Below are 25,681 nucleotides of genomic sequence, written 5' to 3' on the forward strand. Positions count from 1 at the left end.
TTAAACAACACAGTGTACTGTATTTAATAGTAGGATGTCTTATTTTCTGTTCCCTTTATTTTTTTGAGCAGTATATGACAGAGGAGTTGTAGCTGGTTTTTTTAGTACTTTATTAGCAATGGTTCACAAACTTAGATAAGATTCTGAGCCAAACCTTGCTTTATGTTGCTCTCCTTCCCCTTTCCTGACATATTGCCTGAGAGATCTCCGCACAAAGCCCATTGCAGTCCCGAATCAATTCAATAACCCTAAACACACAATATTCCCAACTTCTCATCTGTAAAAGGGAATTCTGCTTGCAAAAAACACTATTGGGACAATCAAGAATTGCCATGTGTTGCAAGAGCACTCTTAAATCTGGATGACTTGTTAAGAATAACACTCAAAGAACAGGTGGGAAAACTGGCCTTTCTAACTTGACATCAAACTGTTTGCCTATCAAAACCATAGCAAACCAAGAGATACAACGAGCAAGTCTATGCCTTTAGGAAAACTCAACACAAAATGAGGAATTTCAAAGCCACAGAAATATTCAGTGTTAAATATGCTTTCAGACAGTTAACCAAAGGGAAATTAAAAAAAATGTTCAGCTAAAACACTGATTTCCTGGAACAGAGGAAATTGCTAGAAGTCATGACAATGAAATTACAAGAATTTAATGGAAAGTGTGTGGCTGCCAATTTCTTCACAGAGGGACACAATTCTCCATTTTCACAGACTCTGACATGCTGATTCCCAGGTGGTGCTTTCTCTGTTGCTCTGTGTCTCATGCTGATGGAGAAGGAATCACCTCTTTTTTTAAAAAAGAGAAAAAGTTAAGGTGGAATTAGATTTATCATGGAGTTTTTCAACCAACACATTCCAGTTAACATTTCACACTAGCCAAAATTCAGTACACTAGTTAAATCTCAGCTAAAAGCCAAGGGAAGGAAAAATCGAGATGTACAGAGACATGGCCTTGTAGGAAAATATTCAGAAGCCATTACAAAAACAAGGGGAGAAGCCTGGGAAAGAAGATAGTATTAAGAAGAGACTCTAGCTGGCTCCTGCTTGATTCGATTTATATGCAACTAAAACTCTCCTTGTCATGACCTTTAACTGGGTGAAACATTGCATGATAGGGCAACCATTTTTGAACTAAGGTATCTCAAATGGGCTAACTTACAGAATGTAAGCAAAATCCCACACGCGTGAATCCTGAGATAGTGAAATTTGAGAAAATTAGGGGTGCTTCAGGGTTACTGGCTGTTGCTGTGCTGCTGCTATGGTCATGTGATCTTCATTTACAACAGGGGTGTCAAACTGCCGGACTGCGGGCCGGATGTGTCACGCATAAGCCGCGCCCACCCCATTGCCGGCAATGGCAAAATAATCCCGATACGTCGCGCAGTTTGACATGTCTGATTTACAACATTCCATGACAGTTTCCCAGTCAGTCTAACAATCCCTTCCTCCCTTCCCCACCCAGCAACAGCCATTTATCTGATTGTTGGGAAGGGAAACTTTTCAATGTCCCTGCCATATTCCTACAAAAAAACCTCAATGGGGCAGCCAGTCAGAAGTCAGAGGTTGCTTCCACTACTTTTTTGCTTTTAATCATCCTATTTCTGTTTAGGTGAGGAAATATCTCCAGAATAATGAGGTATGAGTTGTCTAATAAGATACGAGAGGGAGGAAAGGTAAAACAAGCAGACTTACAAGATTCGGTTACTATAATATCTCAATCAAGTAGAAGTAGATCTTCCTGAGGAGTTGGTTTCTTGATCGTTTGTCTCATAGCATTGACAAGTTCAACAGATTCCCCATTCAATATTTTCTTGCAGGAAAAACAGAGAGATGTGAAATGTTTCCACAAATTTTCCTGAGCAAAGGCCATCTCCGAAAGCTTACATTTGAGCTACGAGTAGGCCTGAGTGCTTAAAAAAAGCTTATCAATGGAATCCAAAACATCACCAACTTCATAGAGTCTTCATAGATTGGGAGGAAGCAGAAGTGGGCTTGAGTTTCCTTTAAAGCTGAGATATGTGGTTGGACAGACTAAAAATGGCTTTCGTCCAAACAAAACAAAACAAAACAGGACAGAGGGACGGATTAGGTTTCACCAAAGGCTGAGATTCAATCCTTCCAAGTCAATTGGGCTGGATTCCAGCAGAGACAAGGCTTGTGATGTCACTGGAGTCCCACCACAGACCTCACCTACTGTTTTGTGGAAGAGGATATGGAGAGCCATCTTCCTCTGTTTAACAGGACAAGCTGCTGCTTCTAACATATATCTTCTCCTCCAAGGCCAGCTGAACAGCTCTGCCTTGAGTCTCCCAGCAGAATCTTATTGGGGAATGTCATGTACTGGAATGTAATGATGCAAGCCATGGACCCTCGTCTATTGTGGAGAAGCTAAGTAGGCATTTCCTGCCAAGCTGAAGGGCTAACTAGCTTGACGGTCAGTGGGAACATTTGTATTTGGGGCAGGAGAATTCTGGCAGGTAATTGGAGGAACACCAGAGGGCTTATGTGTATAACTACCGGCCATTATCTGTAGCTGAGCAGTTGTTTTTCTGGAGACAATGAAGAGATGCTTTGACACTGTGTTGCTCCTTGCCTATTGACTATATAAAAGGGAACACACTGGGTGGCACCTGCTTGTCTGTCTCTTTCTTCCTGTGTAAGAAGGAAAAATGAGATACAGGGGAAGCTGCCTTGCTTCTGTCAGAGTTCTAGCAGTAATGCCAGCAGGATCTGCCTCTCTCTCTCTCTCTCTCTCTCTCTCTCTCTCTCTCTCTCTCTCTCTGTGTGTGTGTGTGTGTGTGTGTGTGTGTGTGTGTGTTATGTTGTGAAAGGAACGGCTTTAGAGATACAGGAGCTTTAGGAACGTGGGGAAACCCATGCCCTGCTTACATTTATATATAAAAGCCCTAATAAGCAGGCATATACATAGAATGAAGGCTATTGCTAAGCACATTGATTTGTGCTTTAGATTGTAAGCTGCCCTGAGTCTTTGGAGAAGGGCGGGATATAAATGGGATTTTTTTTTTTAAAAAAACACCTAAATACAATTTTCCTATCCAGGGCTGTTGAACCGTATTTTCCCCATTTGATACCATCCAAATGTTACTGATACTGTAGTTTCCTACAACTCTGGGAGTCGTGGCGCCAAGAGCCCTAGAGGGGAACCAGATTATAGAAGACCGTATTTGGGCTTTTATTGTCTTCTCCAGAGAGGATGAAAGCTGAATCAGAGCAGCGCTATGATACAGTTACATGAAGATGTAGGCCAGATGCATAAGCCTTTGGAATTTGGCTGGAGCTCAGAAGCACTCCATTAAATTCAGGAGAACCATTCAGCTAGTGCCCACCCCCTTTTTTAAAAAAAAAGAAGGGGTGGACTTCAAGAACTAATAGAAGTATAAATCTCACCCAGCAATGTGCCCCATTCTAAAAAGCTACTTTGCACAATTTTATTTTTTTATTTTTATTTTAATCCCATTTATATCCCGCCCTTCTCCAAAGACTCAGGGCGGCTTACAATTTAAGCACAAACCAATGTGCTTAGCAATTCCTTGTATCGCCTGCAATCTATTTGGAAGAAAGCACCGCTGATGTAGAAGTTGGCCCTGCTTTCTGCAAACCGCAGCTTCAAGGAGAGGGGATAGAGTTAGCTCTCCCAGAAATTCTCTAAAGGTTGCTTGATGATGTGCTGAAAATCCTTAAGAGTCCGTTAGCCTCTGTTTCATCCTATAAATATACTTCATTTGCTGGGAACACAGAATGGCTATTAAATCAGTTTGTATTTAATATCTGATCACGGAGAACCTATGGCTATAATATGCATGGCAATAATATTTAGGTGGGTGTGTTGTATGCATCTCTCACACACACATCCCTTTCTCTCTTTCTCTTTTTCCTCTTTCTCTTCCTTCCTTCCTTCCCTCCCTCCCTCTTTCTTCTTTCCCTCTCCTTCCTAATCTCCCTCCCCTCCCCTCCCCTCCCTCCTTCCATCTGACTTATAACAGAGTTGGAAGGGCTCTTGGAGGTCTTCTAGCCCAACCCTCTGCTCAAGCAGGAGACCTATATCATTTCAGACAAATGGATGTCCAGTCTCTTTTTAAAAAACCTCCAGTGATGAAGCACCCACAACCTCTGAAGGCAAGTTGTTCCGCTGGTTTATTGTTCTCAGAAACTTTCTCCTGAATTTTAGGTTGCTTCTTTCCTTGATTAGTTTCCATCCACTGCTTCTTGTCTTGCCTTCTGGTGCTTTTCAAAATAGGTTGACCCCAGCCCCCTCTTCTGTGTGGCAGACTTTCAGATCTTGGAACACGGCTATCAAGTTGCCCCTACAGTATTCTTTCTTTTCACCAGATTAGACATACCCAATTCTTCGTATGTTTTAGCCTCCAGCTCCCATATTCATCTTTGTTGCTCTTCTCTGCATTCTGCCCTTCCTTCCTTCCTTCCTTCCTTCCTTCCTGCCTGCCTGCCTTCCTTCCTCCGTCCCTCCCACCCTTTTTTCTTTCCTTTTTTCCTTCTTTTGTTTGATACTATGAAGGGCTCTATAACTTTATTTGTCTTGAGGACCTCCAGCAGCTACTAGGATAAGTTCCCCTCTCCTCTCTCACTGCATCTCCAGTTTCAGCCAGCTCCAGCTGCCCACTCTCAAATGACTTTCTAACATCAAGCTGCAATTTGAAGTCAATTTTTCTCTCTGCTCCAACTCCCAATCTGGATTTGGCAGAGTACACAAGCACATTAAATGTTGTTTGTTAAAGCCCAGATGGTCTAACGAGGAAAGATCAGACAATCCTATCTGAGTATTAACAATATTAACAAAGGGTAGTCAATAACCATTAGCTGGTAATGCCACGAAAGCAAGCCATATAATTTCTAAGTATTTTCTCCTGTACCTACAATGGCTATCCTGAATTCTTCTCTGCTCACTCATGGGAACAGAGTGAGAGACAACAAGGCACCCCCAAAATGTACCTTCTGCTCAGAAAGGCATGGGAATGTGTGGATGTCAAATGACAGAAGCAAAGAAAAGTGCAAGGCTGGATAAAAAGGTAAAAGGTAAAGGTTCCCCCGCACATGCGTGCTAGTCGTTTCCAACTCTAGGGGCCAGTGCTCATCTCCATTTCAAAGCCGAAGAGCCAGCACTTGTCTGAAGACGTCTCCGTGGTCATGTGGCTGGCACGACTAGACGCCAAAGGCGCACGGAATGCTGTTACCTTCCCACCGTAGTGGTCCCTATTTTTCTACTTGCATTTTTACGTGCTTTCGAACTGCTAGGTTGGCAGAAGCTGGGATGAGTAACAGGTGCTCACTCTGCTACGCGGCACTCGGGATTCGACCCGCCAAACTGCCGACCTTCTGATCGACAAGCTCAGCGTCCTAACCCACTGATAAATGGGTATTTTGAAAGCATCGCTGCAGGAAGCAGCAGTGAGCAGGCTTTGGGTGATCTAGGCTGAGTAGGGTTAGCCCTAATTAGTTCTTGGATGGAACCACCAAGAAAACTCAAAACTGCAGAGTAATTGAAAGAACATCAAAAAGAAGGCTGCAACAAGTCATTTTGGCATTATTGCTAAAAATGTCCATGAAGTCATCCACAATCCAGCTCAGTATGAAGGAAATTGACTTTATCTTGGAAATACACTGAGTTTCCTATTTAATTAGAAATGTTCACATGTAAACACAACAGTTTGGTCCATAGTATTTATTTAAAAAAAACACAAAAACCTTCAGACCAACTGAGCTCTCCACGCAACTGCATACTTGCAGAAGGTACGAATTTGTCCGTTGCATTATAAGGGATCCTACTACATAGCTGTTGGATTACACTGTTTCATTGTCACTCCTTATTGCCTTTTATGACTGCTTGAGCTGTCATTGTTTTACTTTTCCTGATTGGTTGGAGAAGGAAGTCCCTACTTCCAGCCAATTCTGGAGTTCTTGAAGCATTTTCTGCAAGGAATTCCTATTTCATTCTCACACTTTAGATCAGGATTAGGGAAGAGGATAGTTAGCAACAGCAAGGTTAGGCCATGTGGAGGAGTGGAAGAAAGAGGGGGGGGAGAGAGTGAGAGATGGTAAAAATAAACAGGAATTCACTCAAAATAACTCAGCACCCAGCATGTCCAAAAAAGGAGGAGGGCCAGAAATATTCATGCAAGATTGTATGTGTGTGAGTACATGTTCCTCTGAGTATCATCAGTGACTGGCCAAGGCAGGGGCACAAAGTGACTGAAGCACTGAGTAAGCTTTTTCCCAGGGAAGAGCATATCCAAAATCCACATCAGATACTCTGGATACTTTTTTATCCATCTTCGAGTTCCCACATCCAGATTCCTTCCTTCCTTCCTTCCTTCCTTCCTTCCTTCCTTCCTTCCTTCCTTCCTTCCTTCCTTCCTTCCAGAAAAAAATAAAATGAAATAAGTAACACTGAGATCAACATATATGATGCCCCTTTTCCACTTCTAAAAGAAGTCAACCCTACTTGTAGCCTATTGCAGAAAATATTAGTACAGTAGTAAATATGGTAGTGATACTCAAGATGTTTGACAGCCAGGCAGTAGACAGATGTTGATATGGTAGTATCATGAAAAGCTGCACCTTATCATGGTGCATAATTTAAAGTGGATAATTACCCTTTGGATTTCTTATTTCAGGTGCCAAAACAGGAGGTATCTTCTGCCAAGAGCCGCCCCCCCCCAAATAAATAAACCCCGCCATCCTACTCTGAGTCTTGCCTAATTCTGGCAGCAACGCTATAAAAAAGTACCTTCCCTCTCCGAAAGGTCACACATGAGTGAACAAGACAGAACACAGGAGCCTCTACCACAAATAACTGCTTGGGACAACAAGCACAAGGACAATCCAAAATAAGCAGAGACACGATAAGAATTTTGCTCAGCTCTGGCTTCTCCAGGCACCAGCTTCCCAGTGAACAAACGAGACAGAACTGGAAGGCACCATTTTGTTCTACCCCCCAAAAGGTAAAGGAGGCAGAATGGTTTGATCCTGGAATAGGAAGATTTATGCTTGCTTCCCAGCACGTCACTCTTGGTTCTGACCCAAAAGGATGACAGAAGTCCTACAGATATCACTCCGTTAAGAACATCATGGATGAGAGTCAGTCACGTGAACTCTTTCAGGTAGGCTAATGTATCAGATAAAAGCAAGGGAGCATTTTTTATTTTATTTTTTTAATCCCATTTATATCCCGCCCTTCTCCGAAGACTCAGGGCGGCTTACAATCTAAGGCAGAAATCAATGTGCTTAGCAATAGCCTTCATCCTATGTATATGCCTGCTTATTAGGGCTTTCATACACCCCCCAAGCGGCATTATTACAAAGTCAGCTTAATTGCCCCCAACAATCTGGGTCCTCATTTTACCTACCTCGGAAGGATGGAAGGCTGAGTCAACCTTGAGCCTGGTGGGATGCGAACCTGCACTAATTGCAGGCAGCTGGTGTTACTTAGGGAGGCATTAGCCCACTGCTCCACCAAGGCCCTTTTGTATCTACTTGAGTATTCAATGGACTATTATAGGCCAGCGAATCAGAGGAGAGTTCAGAGTAAAGTGAAGCTGATCATGCAGAAAAATAGCAATTTTTTTATAAGCAGTTGAGCGGTCTGGTACAAGAGATGACAAAAGGAGGAGCACTGTTCCAGCCTCCAAGGCCTGTTGGAGCCCTCTGCGGAGTAGGTCTTGTAAAGGAGAAATTATTTATTTATGCCAAGTTCCTGCTTCATTTTCAATCTCTTGTCTGAAGTCTCTACAGACCCCATTCAAGGATGAAGAATGTGGAGAATGTCTTGGGATGGGCAGGAAGGTGGGGAGCAGACATAACAGGGAAGAATTATGTAATGATTGCTCTCCTATCCATTTAACTAACATGCACACACAGACGCCAACACAAGGAAACCTTGGCCCCGCCCGAGCTGCTGTAGTAAGGACAGCATTCTTGCAGGGAGGGAAAATGCCAAAGCCCCTGTTTCATATCAGTGCTCCAACCCTGCAGCAAGAAGAGATGATAAGGCAGGCAGAAGCTTGGAGGGCAGGGGGATAACACTGACCCAGGTGGGAAGGCAAGAAGAAACTTAAGCCTAAAACAAAGGAACTGTGTTACAGTACATGCAGGCTATTGAGATGTGCTTATGGAAGCAGCTGGTGAGTTCTTTTTCTTCTGTATACTACCACGGCTCTCACAGGCCTTGTCTTTCACACTTTGCCTGGCTGAAGCTAGTGTTAAGAGTGGCAGTACAGGCAGGAGGTTCACAGCAGTGTGGGCAGGAGACTGGACAAAAGTCCCTTCTACTGCCAGAATCAGAGTCCTGCCTGCCAGGAAGCCAGCAAACACCGTCCTGGAATCTCTGTGGGTGCCTGACTGACTCTGACAGCCAACCAACAAAGGAGTCACACATAGATCTGGGAATACCAAGGTGCCCTTTCAGTACATTCCTTCCACAACCGCCAGCTCAGCCTCTGAGTCATAATGAGTAGACTGTGGGCACTGGCCAAGCATGCCACCTTCTCTGATTCAGTTGTTGATTGACAGGTGTTCCTTTAGATCTCAAAGAAGTGACAAAGCCCAAACCTAACTGAAGAAAATTTGTGTCTATTCTGCTGAATGTGCCTTGTCACCTTTTCAAAAAGAGTCCTCCAGGCGTGCAGGGAACTCACCTTCCCTTAGGGAACACAAAATTTAAATTCCTGCACGCGCAGCCTCCTCTCTTAAGCATGTAGCTTCTACCTGGACCCCCAGCGATCAAGCTCTCAAGCACGACAATCAGGAGATGCCAACGTGTAGCAGGAAAGAAAGCGGGAAGATGAAAAGTTGGTCCTTTACCAGCAATCGCTCATTTGATCTGTATAGACAGATAAAAATGTTTTCTCAGGAACAGATCAGACAATTTGCATGTACTATAGAAGATTTTAGGATCTATCTCCAGGAATTAAAGAAGTCATTTCCAAAGATTTGGGTATTTTTTTCATAGAGAAATTGAAATAAATTCCCTATGTAATGTTTTTCTTTTCTCATGGTACAGCAGTATAAATGCAGCCCTAGAGAACAATCTACTGCTGGATGGACAAATTCTTCTGAGCCTAACTTACATCAGTACGGATGTATTTGGGTGGGTGGGAGGGACCCAAAGAATCACTTTTTTTTTACTGTGAAGTTATCAAGTTACTAGGGATAAAGAAAGGCCACTTTAGGCATCTAGATACTTAAAACTGGTTGCACCAAGCAGACTGTGCTCAGCTGGGAAAGGGAGTTGTACACACTCTCCTGTGCTAAAGGAAAAAAACATAAGAGGTTTGTAGTTTGTGAGACTATTTGTTATATTTGTCACGGCTGGATTTATCCCAGGATAAATAATTCCATTCCTGTAAATATGGATACATACCGTCCTTTTGTAGAAAACCTTTCATCTAGGATTATAAATGAGCTGGTTTATATGCGTGTATTTATATTATGTTCACTAGTTATATAAACTGGATGAGGCTGACTGTTACTGGCAGCTGAGTACTCATAAGTGCACTACCCCGGCGTATTAGGATGGGATAAAGGTACTCACTGTCCAGAGTGGCAAATCATAAATGGTAAAATATAACAGAACCACAATGGTTATTTTTCTCACACCCCTCTCCCATTGCTCCCTTACACTACATTACATTTATGGTCATTTTAAAATCAGCACAAGGATTTTATTTATCTATTACATACCCAGAGGTCTTATTATGGCCTGGAATGAAAGAATTCCCATCTCCATTTGGATTATTGATTTCAGCTGCCTTTGCATAATTGAGGAGTTGAGGGGAAGGTGGGGTGGGGGGAGGGGGTGTCTGGCAGTTCCCTGGGAAAGAAATATAGCAAAGAAGGGAAGGAAGCAGAAGCTTCCCAGGTTATTTAGATGGGAGATATTATTTCACATACACACCCCCAGAGACTCTCAAGGAAGGCCAGAATAGAGCATCTGGAGCTCAGTGGACCTTGGGAGGAAGGGAAGAGAGAAAGAAAGGAGAACTGGACTTGGACGTCATTGCTTAAACATCCAATTAGCAATTCTGGGTGCAGTCAGTGGCTCAAGCAATTGTGCTATAAATATTCATCATTACCTCCATTTATTCTCTACAGACTCTTTCAGGACTTTGGCAGAGAGGCTGAGTGGGAAATAAAATTGATCAAGCCCTCATAATTTTCTCACACAGAAGGAAAAAAAACCTACAGTATGGAAAAAAACAGACAACAGGGGTGTACAGACATTTAAATGTGATTATGATCAAGCATCTTTTTTCTGAGAAACTGCAGCTGGTGGTGGCCTGCCAAGACTTATAACTGGGCAAATACATAATGAAAGAGGTAACCGTGTGTTTTACATAACTTCCATGCCTTGTCTTGCACCAATGAACATTCTGCATGGGGAGATTGTAATGTCTGAAGAAGCCTTGGAAGGTCAGTAGATAAGAATAAAACTTTTTGTGGTCTTATCTTAGGGAACAGGATTACAGAAATGATATTGGAATTACTCTCCACACAACAAAGGCAATGTTCTTACTAATTGCCTTGAATTCGGTTGGCAAGGAGATACACAAGGGTGGCATTGCTATAGCAAACCCTTGGACTACAAAAAGTGGTGTTTATACCCTCAGTGATAATGTTTCTGTGCCAAAATAATTGAGACTGGAGCAGAGAAGCATTTCCCATGTCTCTCTCTCCCATCCCAGATTTCTAGGGTTGTATGAATATCAGCCTTTTGGAAATCAAAATGAATTTGATGGAGGAGATCCATAATAAATCTCCCATTAAAAACACCTGTAATTTCAAATGTGAATTCCACATACAGATTTGCTATACTAAATCAGATAATTACTGTAATTTAATATTAGCAATACTGGTTGAGTTCACATATCATGGCAGGATATAATGCGGTCTAATTGTTGTTTAATGTGAAGTGTGTGAGGCTAGCTGACATTGACTCTCTGGGACCTCAAACATAGTTTTTTCCAGCCCAGAAAAAATTTCTGGAAACCGAACCTGGGATCTTCTAAGTCAAAATATACTGCTCAAAAAAATAAAGGGAACACTTAAACAACACACTGTACTGTATTTAATAGTAGGATGTCTTATCTTGTGTTCCCTTTATTTTTTTGAGCAGTATATATTATTTGTTATCTGTTACTGTATGTTTTGCCAGGATAAGGTAAATAATGTGGAAAAGAGAAATTGAATTTAATTCCCCTCTCTTTCCCCCTATATATTTGCATACCCTGCTTGCCCTGTTCTATATAACACCGAAGAAGCACTTAATTGCTTGAGTGCTCCTGAAAAATAAAGTAGAACTATTGAGCTGAACAATATAAATTAAACTAAAATTGCCTTACACAAGATCACCGGCAATGTGTTTATCTCTTACTGATGTGAAAGACAGTACACAAGGATATAAATGGCTTGTACGCACATCTGTAACTGTGGTAGAAAATATTCAAAGTACAACAATACAGGTAGTCCTCAATTTACGACCACAATTGAGCCCAAAATTTTCATTGCTAAGCAAGACAGTTAAATGAATCATTGCAGTTGTTAAGTTAGTAACCTGGTTGTTAAGTGAATCTGGCTTTCCCGTGGGGATGCTGCAGCAGTTATAAGTGTGACAAACGCTCATAAGTCACTTTTTTCAGTGCCATCATAACTTTGAATGGTTACTAAATGAATGGCTGTAACTTGAGGACTCTATAATAGGAATATACACAAAGAGCCTAACGCTCTGTGGTGGGATCAAAAAAATCATCATCAATCATATCTGAGGAACAGTATGGCCGAAGTATGAGATAGAGCCCAAAGCAACTGAGGCACTGGAAATTTGCAAGTTGTCAAAGAAGGAGCACTGCCAACTGGTCTGAGGTAGAGCACCCTTCCCAGCTATTGTCCACCAGATTTTTTTAGACTATGCCATCCTGAAACTTTGTCAAAAGGCCTAAGGCCTGGCCTTGACTCTTGCCTGCTGCTCGAAGATTGAGGAAGCTCTTTCAAAGCAAATGTCTGGATGACTTAATCAAGATTATTCTAAACTATTTTTCTTCGGCAGGAAAAAAAACTTCCTATAAGAAGATCTAGAGATTTTGTACTAATGTGTATTGTTTGTTTAGACCAGGGGTAGGCAAAACCTTGGCTCTTTTATGACTCATGGACTTCAACTCCCAGAATTCCTGAGCCAGCATGGCTCAGCTTGGAAACCTCTCCCTTTTCCCTCAGCATGGCTGGCTCAGGAATTCTGGGAGTTGAAGTCCGCAAGTCATAAAAGAGCCAAGGTTTTGCCTACCCCTGGTTTAGACTGAATCTTGGCACAGGCCAGTGATGATCTGAGTGCAATTTCAGTTAGACTTTGTAGCATCTAATTGTTTTTCACGGTTGATTTTTTTAACAATGGAAGAAAAAAAATAGTTATTGTACAAACTGTAATAAGGAACAGATAGGATTAGAAATTGCTGGGATTGTTGCAGTGAAATTCAGTACTCACCCCACACCGCTTCTGATAGGGCGTCTGCTGATTGATGTGCCTGCCCACCAATTGAAATCTGGTTGGGACTTTCTTGAAAGCCCTGCATTTACCATTATGGCAGCCATCTGTGTCATAGGCCATTTATGTTAAAACTGAATAGCCTTCTCTCAGTAGAGGGGGAGGGAATATGACATCATCTCTCTCCAGTCTACAACACAGTCCTTTCAGCAGTTCCAAGAAGGCTCCACACCCATTTGCACCACTCAGGTGACCTTGAGGACAACGGATAAATCTCCAAATGGCCTGAACAACTGGCTAAAAGAATGCAAATGACCAGCTGTCTGCAAGGAATATAAATCCTTCCATTCCCCATCATCCAGTCAGAGCGGAAGAAGCTTCTTGGATGAGAAGCGAAACGTCTTTTTTAAAAAAAACCAAGTAAGTCCAGTTGCCTCTTGAAAAAACACCTTTGGGATAACCATGGCCTGGACGACTGAGAATCTCCATAGACATTAAGGCAGTAGCATGTTGTTATCAACACAACTGCACAAACCTGTCTAAAAATTTATCACAAATTTGATTTGACTTTACTAGCAGACCCAAAAGAGAAGAGGGCATTTTGATACAAGCACTACAAATGCAGAATTTAGTTCCAGGGAATGCAAAGCATTATCAGCTTTTATTCGTTATTCAGGCTTTGGGCTACATTTGTGCTTAGTGGCTCTTCATTTCTGGCTATTCTGTACTTCAGTGTGTTGCACTACAATGATGTTGTACTGTTATGCTTTCTGCAGTTTTATGGATTTAAATATGCAATTTTTAAGAGGGGTTTTAGTGAACAACAGCATCATTATGAAATACGGGCGTTCTCTGTGGGCACGCCAGACCTTTGGAACCGTTTACCGGTTGAGCTCCGGATGGCTCCCGACCTTCGCTCCTTCCGACATGATCTAAAAACTTATTTATTTGAACAAGCCGGCCTGGTCTGATGGGTTTGGGGTTTTAATTACTGTTTTTAATTAATTTATTGTATTCGGGCACAATTGTTTAATTTGTTTTTAATTTTTGTATTTTGTACTTTTGGTATTTATTGCCCTGTACACCGCCCTGAGTCCTTCGGGAGAAGGGCGGTATATAAATTAAATAAAATAAATAAAATTTCCCCCAATGTACAGTACTATTGTGTGTTTTTTTAATTTATTGTAAATATTTTTTCATTAAATGTTAAAAATAATTTGCAAATAGGAAACCAAGAATATATAGGTTATAAACCCTGTATTTGGATACCGGTAATAATAAATTACTGCAACCTAATATATCATAGCTATATTTCTCTGCATGGAGCAGCAACTGCAGAGGGAAAAGGCAATTATCTAGAAATTCTGCTGGCAAGTCTCATAGAAGCAGAGCGAGTGAACAGTGAAGTTCTGAAGAGAAGAAAACTCACATCTTACATCGTTTTGAGCCAAGGCAAATAGATCAGTATCTGCGGCAGAACCCCTGGGTGATTTACAGTAGAAGAGGAAAGGCTAAATAGAAGAAAAAGCAAAAAAAAAAGCATTTTCACTTCCTAAATGAGCTGACTAAAATCAAGAAAGCTTGGAGGAAAATAATAATAAGGTCACGTTGTTAGGTTGAGCTTGTTTTTCAGAGCCACCTCTGAAGGTGATTTTGTTACCTACACCCAGTACATTTCATTTGCGCTTGGAGGAAAGTTGCAAATCTGTAAAGACAAGTGTTTCATTGCAGGGCATAAAGATCAGGACCTGAGAGAAGAAGTGAGTGAGAATGTATTCCCATGGAGAAATGGAGCTACAGCATCTCAATGCATCAGCAGCCAAACCAATCCTACATCCTCCCCCACCCCATCTGCAGATCTCTTTTTGGCTACACACAGCAGCTGAGCCAGAAATCAATCAGTTCAAGCTCTCCAATCCCACCGACCTTGTGGGAATGGGGAGGTCTGCAGCCGCTTTCAAACTGGCAAAAAATCCTCACATGGTTGTGTTTGCGGAGAAGTGTGTGTATGTGTGTGATGGTGGTGGTGGTGGTGGTAATAGACTTACATTATCTGAAAATTTCCCAAGCTCATCCAAGGCCAAAAAGACACAATTTAATCCACGAATTGAAATGAAAGCATGAGATCAGTCAGGGAAAAAGAGGGTTTGTGTTCTTCGCATACAGTACATTAAGGTTCTCAAAGGATGGAAGAGCCCAGAGAATCATAAAATGCACTGAAAAAGAGGAAGCTGCCGCTAGCCCTTAACACAACTAGATGTGTAATTGTCTTCTAATACATTGGTGGTAGGGACGCGGTGGCTCAGTGGGTTAGGACGCTGAGCTTTGTCGATCAGAAGGTCGGCAGTTTGGCGGGTCGAATCCCGAGTGCCGCGTAACAGAGTTACTGTTACTCGTCCCAGCTTCTGCCAACCTAGCAGTTCGAAAGCACGTAAAAATGCAAGTAGAAAAATAGGGACCACTACGGTGGGAAGATAACAGCGTTCCGTGCGCCTTTGGCGTCTAGTCATGCTGGCCACATGACCACGGAGACGTCCTCGGACAAGCGCTGGCTCTTCGGCTTTGAAACGGAGATGAGCACCAGCCCCTAGAGTCGGAAACAACTAGCACACATGTGCGGGAGAACCTTTACCTTTACCTTACATTGGTGGGTGGTGGTGGGGGAACGGAATGCAGAATTGGTTCATTCACTGGCTAACTAAAATTCAAATGAAGAAGAGAGCAAGGGGGGGAGTTCACAAAATTCCTCTAGTCTAGAAACTGTCTGGGACTTCATTTGGGATTTTCTTTGGCAATCATGATGAGTCGCCTCTAGGCGAAATGGGCAGCAGGTAAGCTTAATAAATAAATAACTTGAAGATCAGATAAAGTCTGCAAAGTAACTTTTACCAGCTTCTGCAATCCTAGCAAACATCATATTTTTGCTAGGATTGCGATGTGTCCAAAGTTTTACTCGAAATTTTTTTAAAAAAATCAAACTGCAAGATATAAGAGTCCACACTATAATTTATATACAGTAATGCCTTTATAGATACTTTATACAGTCTTTGACTTATGACCAAAATGGAGCCCAAACTTTCTGTTGTTAACTGAAACATTTGTTAAGTGAGTTTTACTCCATTTTACGACTTTTCTTGCCACCAGTTGTCAAGTGAAACATGGCAGTCATTTAGCTAGTCGCCTTGTTGTTAAATGAATCTGGCTTCTCCATTGACAAAGGCTACAAAAGGTGATCACATGATCCCAGAATGTTGTGACCGTCATAAATATGAGTCAGTTGCCAAGCGTCTGAATTGTTATCAGGCGACCACAAGGATACTGTAACAGTCATAAGTATGAAAAACAGTCATAAGTCACTTTTTCAGGACTGTTGAAACTTTGAATGGACACTAAATGAACTGTTGTAAGTCAAGGACTACCTGTATACTGTCAGAACATACATGCTCTTGCTCTAGTCCAGGGGTAGGCAACCTGGGCTCTTTTATGACTCGTGGACTTCAACTCCCAGAATTCCTGAGCCAGCTGGAGTCATAAAAGAGCCAAGGTTGCCTACCCTGCTCTAGTCAGCTTTATGAAACCTTTTTGCTATAGACCAGTGATGGCGAACCTTTTAGAGACCGAGTGCCCAAAAACTGGCCCGGCCCCACTCTGCCCCCCCACTCCACCCGCCCGCAGGGCCACTCACCACAGATCGCCCAGGTAGCCTTGCAGCGCCATGGCAGCCACGCCCTCCACCCGCACCCTGCAGCATCATCTGCACATGATGGGGTGTGAGGGCGGAGTCTTGCCCCTGCTGTCCGGCTGCCATGTGCTTGGCTGCGCTGCTCCACGTGGGCTGCGCCTGGGGGAGCCTCTCCTCCAGGCAGGCTGCTGGTGAGGAGGGGGTTGTGGGGGGAGGCGGGGCTGGGGCAACAGCACGCATGCCCACAGAGAGGGCTCCGCGTGCCACCTCTGGTACACGTGCCATAGGTTCGCCACACTGCTATATACCATTAATGAAGATTATTTTTGTGTAGCAAAGTTTCATCTGAGTGCTTAGACCACTGTCCACAGACTAGCACTACCAGAAATAGAGTCTTGCATTCAGTTTCATGTTATACCTGTGAAATTAGCCTGAGAACAGGGCTGTCCTTTATTTCCCCCCAGATTAAGCTCAAGGAAAGAATTATTTTGTTTGTTGCTTTCATGCTGCAATACAAGCTGCTTAGTGTGCCACAAAAATCACCTACTCGGAAGGTTGGAGCAGGGGACGGGGATTCAGGGAGGACGTAGCTTTTTCTACGCCTGTGAAGTCTTCGAAACTGGAGGAAAAGATGAGGACTCCTTCCCAAAATTAGGCTGCACTTTTGCGGACCTCCAAGCATCTTCCAAACACAGAGCATAGGCTTACTGAGTTAGCAAACCCGCTTCCGTGCCATGGTCCCTGTTTCTTTGCATCTGCGAGGTGCTGCAGAGCTTTAAACTTCTAATTATGCAAAAGTTGCTATTATGGCCAGTTTATGAGACTCTTAAGTGTTCGCTTTACTACTTGGGAATAGGATGCTGGGTTGGATGGCTCTTCTTACGCCTGAGTCTCAACTCCAAGGAAAAGAAGGAAGCTCTGATTTGTTATACCTTGTAAGTGTCTTGTTATAACAACCGTGTCAGGTAAAGTGGTGAAAATATGCTGTGTCTGCAGATTCTCAGTACTTTCGCAGGAAAAATAAATCCGTTTTTACAACCTGCAACTTGATCATTCTTATTTAAAAATCAAAGTACTTCAGAACAACTCAGTTTTAACATTGTTTCTGTTGTGGTTGCTCATAATCCCAGCATAGATTAAACAATGGGAAATTGTCACAGTTGGGTTGGAATGGAGCTGATGTATCATCCACAAAATATAGATGCCCTCTTTAAAAATCATGATCCAAGAACCATGCCAGATAATCGTTTCTTTTCTAGCATTTACCATAGGGTTGAGGACCTGTGACTCTGTGGATACTGCCGAACTTCAACACTCAACAGATCCAACCAATGATGAGAAAAGATGGACATTCTATGACCTGGAAGCACATGGTGCTCTGCTGCAGAAGCTTGGCAGACTTTTAACTGCTATCATATGGGTTTATCTGGGAACTATCTGTAAAATGGAGTTCCAAGTATATAAATATTGTCTTCCCTAATTATCAATTATTCATGGGACATGTCAGTCTGCAAAGTACTTTCCTGTCTACATTTGTCTGTCAAATCCTGCCACTGAATCATAAATATTTCCATGTATAGGTGAAGAAATGAGATTTAAAGTTATCAAATATGAATGACATGGTTAACCAGTGTTAAAGAACCTGGATCTTTCTACCCTCTTAGGCCATAATGTTGAGTGGTAGCAAGACAACTAAAAGCAGTCCTGAACTTACGAGCACAATTAAACCCAACATTTCTGTTGCCAAGTGAGAGACATTTGTTAAGTGAGTTTTGCCCCATTTTGCGACCTTTCTTGCCAAAGTTGTCAAGTGAATCACTGCAGTTGATAAGTTAGTAAGACAGTTGGTAAGTGAATCTGTCTTCTCCACTGACTGTTTGTCAGAAAGTTGCAAAAGGTGATCACGTGACCCTGGGACCCTGCAACCGTCACAAATATGAGCCAGCTGCCAAACATCTGAATTTTGATCATGTGACCATGGGGAACGCTGCGATGGTCATAAGTGGGAAAAACAAAGTCACTTTTTTCAGTGCCGTTGTAACTTTGAACAGTCGCTAAACAAATGGCGGTAAGTTGAGGATTATCTATTGTTCATTTCTCCATCTCTAGAATCATGTCTTGGAAAGCAGTTACACATTTGTAGCTTCAAGTTCCTCTTGAAGAAATTGTGGAAGCCCAAGAAAAAGCTGCCTCTAATACAATATTATTTAGATTCCGGAATTAGCCAGAGCAGTTCGTAGCCTATCTTTCCAGGACCATTTCTTTTATTATTTATTTACCGTATTACATTTACAATACATGCCACCCATCTCACACTTTGAGGCGACTTGTCCTTCACATTTCCTGTTTGCAGAGGCTGCTGACAGACCAGCCCTGACTGCAAATGCAATTAAAAAAAAAGCATTGTACCATTACTATTATAGGAAAACAAGACAATAAAGTCCAAGAAGCTGACAACCACTACCAGTAAGAGGGGAAAAAAGGGCAACACTTCCAGGAAGGAAGGTGAATGAGGCCATCATGGAAAGTTCAGTAGGACCAAAGCAATCTTCAGCAGCCTGTTGAAAAGCAGGGGCTAAATTAAGCTGCAGGCAAAGCAGTTAGAAGCTCCACTTTTGTCAGTAGCCTCACAGCAACATTACAGGGGAAATGGATCCTAGGTCACAACGTCCCCAGAGAAACCAAGCATGGAAGAAATAACACACTTCAGAGAGTCGCTAGAATTCCCTCCACTCTTTTCTAACTGAAGGAAGATACTCTCACTCTACCCTTTGGGAACCGTCCTAGTGATGCCATCCCCAAGATTTCCTAATGCATGTGCACAACTACCCAGCTGACAGGTTCATACAGTCATGACCTGGCTTTTCTATTCAGATCACAGGCTCATCTTCCTCTCTGATTTCAGCTCCAAAGGGGGAATCTCAGCAGACTTTCCCGAGTGCGTGGCCCCTTGCTTCCACAAAATAAGGCATTTACAATTTCTTTCTTTCTTTCTTTCTTTCTTTCTTTCTTTCTTTCTTTCTTTCTTTCTTTCTTTCTTTCTTTCTTTCTTTCTCTTTCTTTCTTTCTTTCTTTCTTTCTTTCTTTCTTTCTTTCTTTCTTCCTTCCTTCCTTCCTTCCTTCCTTCACTTCCCATCCCTTCCCTTTTCTCTCTCCCCACCCTCTCTCTCTTTCTTCTGTGCCACTTCAGTGCTTCTGCATTTGCTCCCTGCAAAGCCATCATCAGAATTGCTGTAGCCACGAGCTAATTATGAATACAGCCCTGGCAAAGGAGACCTTGCCTTCAGCAATGATTCAGCTGCCTTAGCACTGAATAAGACAGCGGCATCTCTCAGAATTCCATCTTTCCAGTCTCAGGCAGGAAGAAGAAAGAGAAAGGAGAAAAATGCATTTCCAAAAAAATAGCTTATAAGCATAACAAGGAAAACATCTCATAATAATACACCATCTATTTAACTAGGGAAAAGCTTGCGGGAAGACACTGTAAGGCAAGGTTAAAAAAAACAAACCTTTGAAAACACTCAATTATCACCCCAAAAATGCAAACTCTGGCAACACACCCATCAAGATCAAGGATTCCCTTCCCTCTACAGAAATATTAAAAATATTTGGGGTAGGGCAGTGGAGAATGTATCTAATTTGCACACCCTGTAGATGATGTGCCCAAATTGCATTGGAATTTTAAAAAAACATAATAATAAATATCCACCACGGGACCACTGAAAGGAAACAAATTGCTCTTTATCTGGTCCTTCTCTCCTACTGCCAAAGCCAGAGGCATTAGGAAAGAAAATATTCCCGATCGTATATTCCACATATTTTGCACCCAGAATCAGCCTGTGTTTCCACTGCAGTACCCAGGGAATTAGGCAGGGACCGATGAATTTACGTGAGCGGTGTTTAAGCTCAAGACACCGAGAAATCTAAATTCAGAAGACTCCTGGAAAAGATGCGTGATCCTCCTGATACTAAATGACCAGGCGAAAGTTTGATCGCCTCGTTCGCGCGGCTCTAGAGATCGTCCTCCGTGGGCGACCGTCTACCTCCCTTTCGGCTTGTCCCCGGGATCAGCATCCAAATCTCCAGTCCTGGAAGCCGGGCGCGGGGGGGGGGACTTACCAGCTGATGGGCTGCGGACTCAGCTGCTGGTGCAAGGCCACGGAGAAGCCGAAGAAGCTGCCTTTTTCTCCCCGCTTGACGATGGGCTCGGCGACATCCAGGTTGAAGGCGGAATTCCCCCAGAGGTAAAGGCTGAGGAAGCCGAAGAGGCGAAACTCCAGCGCCCCAGGCATCCTGCGAGGCGTCGCGGCAGGCAGCAACTGCAGGCGAGCCGGGCGAGCCCCCCGCGGCTCCAACGCTTCGCAGCCCGCCGTCCCCTTCGGAGGCTTTGCTGCCAGCTGTCCGCCTCAGTCACGGGCCTTGGCTCTCCCTCTGCGCTGCCCGAGGGCCGGCCAACCTCGGCGTGTAACCAAACTCCCGAGGAGAGGCAAGCTCGCTTCCCTCGGCCGCCCGCGCGCGGGTTCCCAGTCCCTCATCCATTCTGAAGTGCCGCTGGGCGGAGCCCCGCGCTCCCACAACAAACACGCCCCCTCCACGCTCCACGCTTATTGGACACGAGGGAGCGGAGAACTGGAAAGCAGGTGCCGAACTCCCCCCCACACACTCCCACTCCCACCCTCACACACGCAGGCACGCCGCCGCAAGCCGCGGGATCCGAACGGGCCACTATTAAAGCTGCGGTCAGAAGGGAACCCCAGGTAAAAGGACAAGGAGAAACCCGACTGTCTGTCACCCAGGGCCGCAAGAAAGAGCTCTTCCTCCTCCTCCTCCTCCTCCTCCTCCTCCTCCTCCTCCTTGGCAACCTTTTCTCTTCTGACGGGTTGATAACTAGAGATGACTTCCAAGCGAAGTGGCAGCTTGGCATATGCAGGGTAGTCCTCGACTTACCACCGCACTTGAGCCCTGTTGCTAAGTGAAACATTTGATTAAGGCCGTTTTGCCCTATTTTACAACTTTTCTCGCCACAGGTGTTTAATGAACCATGGCGGTTGTTAAGTTAACAGCCCCGTTAAGTGAATCTGGCTTCCCCACGTTGACTTTGCTTGTTAGAAGGTCGCAACTGGTGGTCAGATGACCCTGGGACAATGCAACCGTCATAAATATGAACCAGTTGCCAAGCATCCAAATTCTGATTACGGGACCATGGGGATACTGCAATGGTCATAAATCACTTTTTTCAGTGTCATTGTAATTTTGAATGGTCACTAAATGAACTGTTGTAAGTCGAGGATTACCTGTATATTGAGATCTGTGGCTTATTTCTTCTTGCTCGCATACTTTTTCAAGCAAAAGGCTGAAACACTTCCTCTCCAGATTGATCAGGTAAGCAGGGATCAACACCAGGCAAACAATCAGGTAGAAACCGCTAGTTTAATAATAAGGAATCACCATGGAATCATACCCCTTGCCCAAAAAAACTGGCAGGGCAAGCTACTATATATTAAACAGGCAGCAAAACTATGCTCATTAGCACTGATGGTGTTACTTGGTTGACTAATGAAATGTCTGCAAGCAAACAACCAGGCTCATACACCAGCAAGGATTCCACAGCCACAGATATTATTTTGGAATAAAGGTAAAGGTAAAGGTTCCCCCGCACATGCGTGCTAGTCATTTCCGACTCTAGGGGCCGGTGCTCATCTCCATTTCAAAGCCGAAGAGCCAGCGCTTGTCCGAAGCTGCCCAGAATTATTTCATTACAAGATGGGCAGATAGGTGGCAAATTATTTAATAAATAATAAATAAATAAATCCCGTGGAACTGATGGCTCTGTAGATGTCCACACCACCACCCCCAATGGGTGTGTCAGTTCAGGTTCCTTGTCTGGGTCAAGGGAACAAAATAGAAATTTAATTGAATTAAGGATAAACCAATTCATTTCTGCTGTGGCTTCAATATGAAGAAGGAACACAACATTGAGAAGAAATATGTTTATGGCAAAAGTGGTTAAGTGTCTGCTTTACAAGAAAGGAACTCTAAACCACAGAAAAGCAGAGGTTTTTTTTTTAAAAAAAAAGAAGTTAAAAGAGCCATGGTAAGAAATCCTAGGGATCTGATTGGCTGGCCAGTTTGGGGAAGCTAGTTGAAATTATAAACTCTGGGATATGGCTGTCCTCCCAGAATTTAGCAGAGGCCATACAGGTAGTCTTCGACTTATGACAAGACTAATAGAATAGCAGCGTTGGAAGGAATTTGGAGGTCTTTTAATACAAGCTCCTGCTCAGGCAGGAAACCCAATACCCATGGTGGCGAACCTATGGCACGCATGCCACAGGTGACACGCAGAGCCCTCTCTGTGGGCACACGCACCGTCGCCCCAGTCCTAGGCCTTCAGCTGGGTTTTATAAAACCTTTTCACTTTAGGTCTCCACTGCCATGTGCAAAAAAAAAGGTTCAATCAATCAATTTCAACTTCTCGGGGGAAAAAAAGATCTCGCAGAGTTGGAATTGACTGATTGAACGTTTTAGTCCCACCCAGTCTGCCGTTCTCACTGCAGCCACTCCCACCCAATGGGCCATGCCTACCCAATGGGCCACACCCACCCGGAAGCCAACAATACATAAGTGGGTTTTGGGTTGCAGTTTGGGCACTCGGTCTCTCAAAGGTTCGCCATCACTGCCCTATAACATTTCAGATAAATGGTTCTCCTATCTCTTCTCCAGTGTTGGAGCATTTAGAACTTCTGGAGGCAGGTTGTTCCATTGATTAATTGCTCTGTCAGGAAGTTTCTCCTTAGTTCTAGGTTGCTTCTCTCTTTGATTAGTTTCCATCCATTGCTTCTTGTCCTGCCTTTGGGCGCTTTGGAGAATAGCTTGATTCCCTCTCTTCTTTATGGCAGCCCTTTAGATATTGGAACACTGCTATCATGTCAGCCCTCGTCCTTCTTTTCATTAGACTAGGCATACCCAATTCCTGCAACTGTTCTTCATGTTTTAGCCTTCAGTCCCCTAATGGTCTTTGTTGCTCTTCTAGGCAGGTCCTTGTCAGTGTTCCTGGTTCTGTTAGGCAAAATGGGCCTTTCAGGAGAGCATCAGAGCTGAGAAGGTCCATGTAAAAAGATGGAATGTTGGAGACAATTAGCTAATGAAGGATGAATGTTGGGGTTTCACTAGGTTTCAATTTTTTTGCTCCATGTTCTCCATTACGTTTCATTTAAAGGTCAGTGATGTAAATGCCTATCAACATGATTTTAGACTATTAAATGTGAAGAAATTAAGTGTTTCCTTAGTCATTTTGACTATCTGGGTTGTTTTCTGAGGGGACATGTGCTAAATTGCTTTTAATCCTCTGTGAATCACCCAGAGCTGTCAGCAAGTGGTCAGCCTCAGCAACTGAAATTATAATCAACCAAGCAAACAATAGAAGCTTCCAAGGCAGATCCTGTTCCTGGACCCCACCCAACAATGTCAGTTTTCAAGAAGGAAATCAGAAGCAAAATAATGAAAGACAACATTTTCCCTAGGGAAGTCCATCAGAAAGAGAGAAATGTTAAGTTAGCTTCTGCTTCAACTGTAAAAGCTCCAGGCCTTATCCTGTCCTGCAGGACTACTACTCTGTGGGAGGAATAAAGTATGGGCTACTACCAGTTCCTGCAGAATGCAAGTAGTCAGCTCTGGGATCATAACCATCAGGAGTTCAAGAATCTCAGGGGTCTGCTTGCCTAGGCTTCTAAATACAGGATCCGGGGCGGGGGGGGGGGATAAAAAATATTGGTCTGAATGGGATGTATCAGTGCAAATGAATGGTTTGAGGGCCATCAGACTTGCACAGATAACCATGAGCCTTGACAAAGAGAAGGCATGAGGTCAGCCTAGGTCACACTAAGTTATCCTAGGACTGCCTATAAACATTTCAAAATGGAAACCAACAATAGTGACCCTGAGGCTCTTCACTTTTCAGAAAGCTGGAAAAAAAAATCTAGCTTTTTCCTCAGGCACTAGGACTGGGTTATACTACTAGCCAAGTCTAATATATGTGCATTTGGGACAGGGAGTTATGTGTGAGATCCTGGGACATTTGCATTTGATATTTACCAAGTTTATTTTTAAATGTAATTTTGTTGTTTGATACAGTACAGGCTCACATTGTTAGTTGCCCAGAGTTATTTGCTTAACATGGGTAGCCCTATACATTTTCTTAATACATAAATAAATAAATCCAACCCTCACACGATGAGACCCTGCCAGGAGGAAAAGCATCCATCACATTTTCCAGGACGTGAGGGCTATTTTTAAGTAGCTGTGAAAGTTTTAAGAGACGTTAGAGTATTGGCAGAAACACTACATCTCTGAGAGTTCAGAACATTGGCAGGACACAGCAGAGGAGTGCTGCACAAATGTCACAGGAACTTGGAAGTTGTTTGTCTCTCGGGACCCTGTTCTTCTGTTAGTGGGATGGGCTTTTGTGCCATTCATGAGACTTCTCTGTTGAGCTGAAGGTGTGGACCCACATCTTTGAGGACTCTCTCCTACCTCCATGTTAGTGCCTGGTCTTTTGACATGAGTGCTTCTTCTCTTAGCTAGCTGTCTCCCAGTTTTTGCTCTGGTTCATTTAAACCACTGCAAGGACATTATAAGCACCAGCTGGAAAAGGTCCCAGTTTCTTCTGATGACCCCAGGGAGCATATTTCTTTATTCCTGCAATTCTCCAATGTTCAGCCTGCTCCCAAACTCTAAATAGATGTGCTACACCGTATCGGGCAACTCAGCAGCAAATATTTCAGCTTAAAATACTCACTGGGTAATTTCTTTAAACTGCCCTTCTGGGAGGATCTTGGGACAGGTTGGATAATTACAAATACAGATTTATGAAACACAGCTGAACAATGTCGAGATTTCCAATGGGGTTTGCTGAAGTAACTGGACTTTGATTTAACAGCATTGCCAGGCAACTGAAATTTTGGCTGCTATAGAATCATTTTGCTGGATATTTTTTAAAAACTTATAATTCTATGCCCAGGCAGACGGGTACTTTAAGAAAGCAAATATTTCAGGAATTCATTTTTCAAAATGTCAATGACAGGAATTAGTTCAAGCAAAGAAAACTATGTAAGAGGATCCTTAAATAATCTCATTTAATATCCTCTGCAATACACCTTATAATTTCACATTTTGATTTGCTATATGTTCAATTGAAATGTGCCATGAATTTATACTAGGCATCCCTTTCCTGCTACTGAACGACTGTGTTGGACTCAGTTTTCAGAATTCCTAGCTAGCTACATAATCAAAGAGAATTAAATATAAATACATCTGGACAGCATCAGATTAGATAATGCCAGTATCTACTTTCTTCAGAAGAAATTCTGAGCTAGCCAGGGCTTTTGAACACATAAATAAGTCTTATGAAATGCACTTGGACTTAACTGCAAGTGAAGGTACATGGCTTGTAGTACAGCAATAATTGCAAAAGTAAAACTGGA

At 43.1% G+C, this 25,681-nt stretch overlaps 1 protein-coding gene across 5 annotated transcripts in view; it reads right to left on the reverse strand.

The window, feature by feature from the left end:
* Positions 1-20,717, reverse strand: part of ITGA7 (integrin subunit alpha 7) — a 64,361-nt gene extending 43,644 nt beyond the window's left edge. For all 5 annotated transcript variants that reach the window (XM_081321398.1, XM_081321402.1, XM_081321401.1 and 2 more), the window contains exon 1: positions 20,319-20,717. In XM_081321398.1, coding sequence (XP_081177524.1) covers positions 20,319-20,491 — 173 coding nt within the window. In that variant the 5' untranslated portion in view covers positions 20,492-20,717. The remainder of the gene's footprint in view (positions 1-20,318) is intronic.
* Between the last annotated feature and the right edge of the window lie 4,964 nt (positions 20,718-25,681).

The sequence above is a fragment of the Vipera berus genome, assembly GCF_964194415.1.
Source record: "Vipera berus genome assembly, chromosome: 2".
NCBI classification, from domain to species: domain Eukaryota; kingdom Metazoa; phylum Chordata; class Lepidosauria; order Squamata; family Viperidae; genus Vipera; species Vipera berus.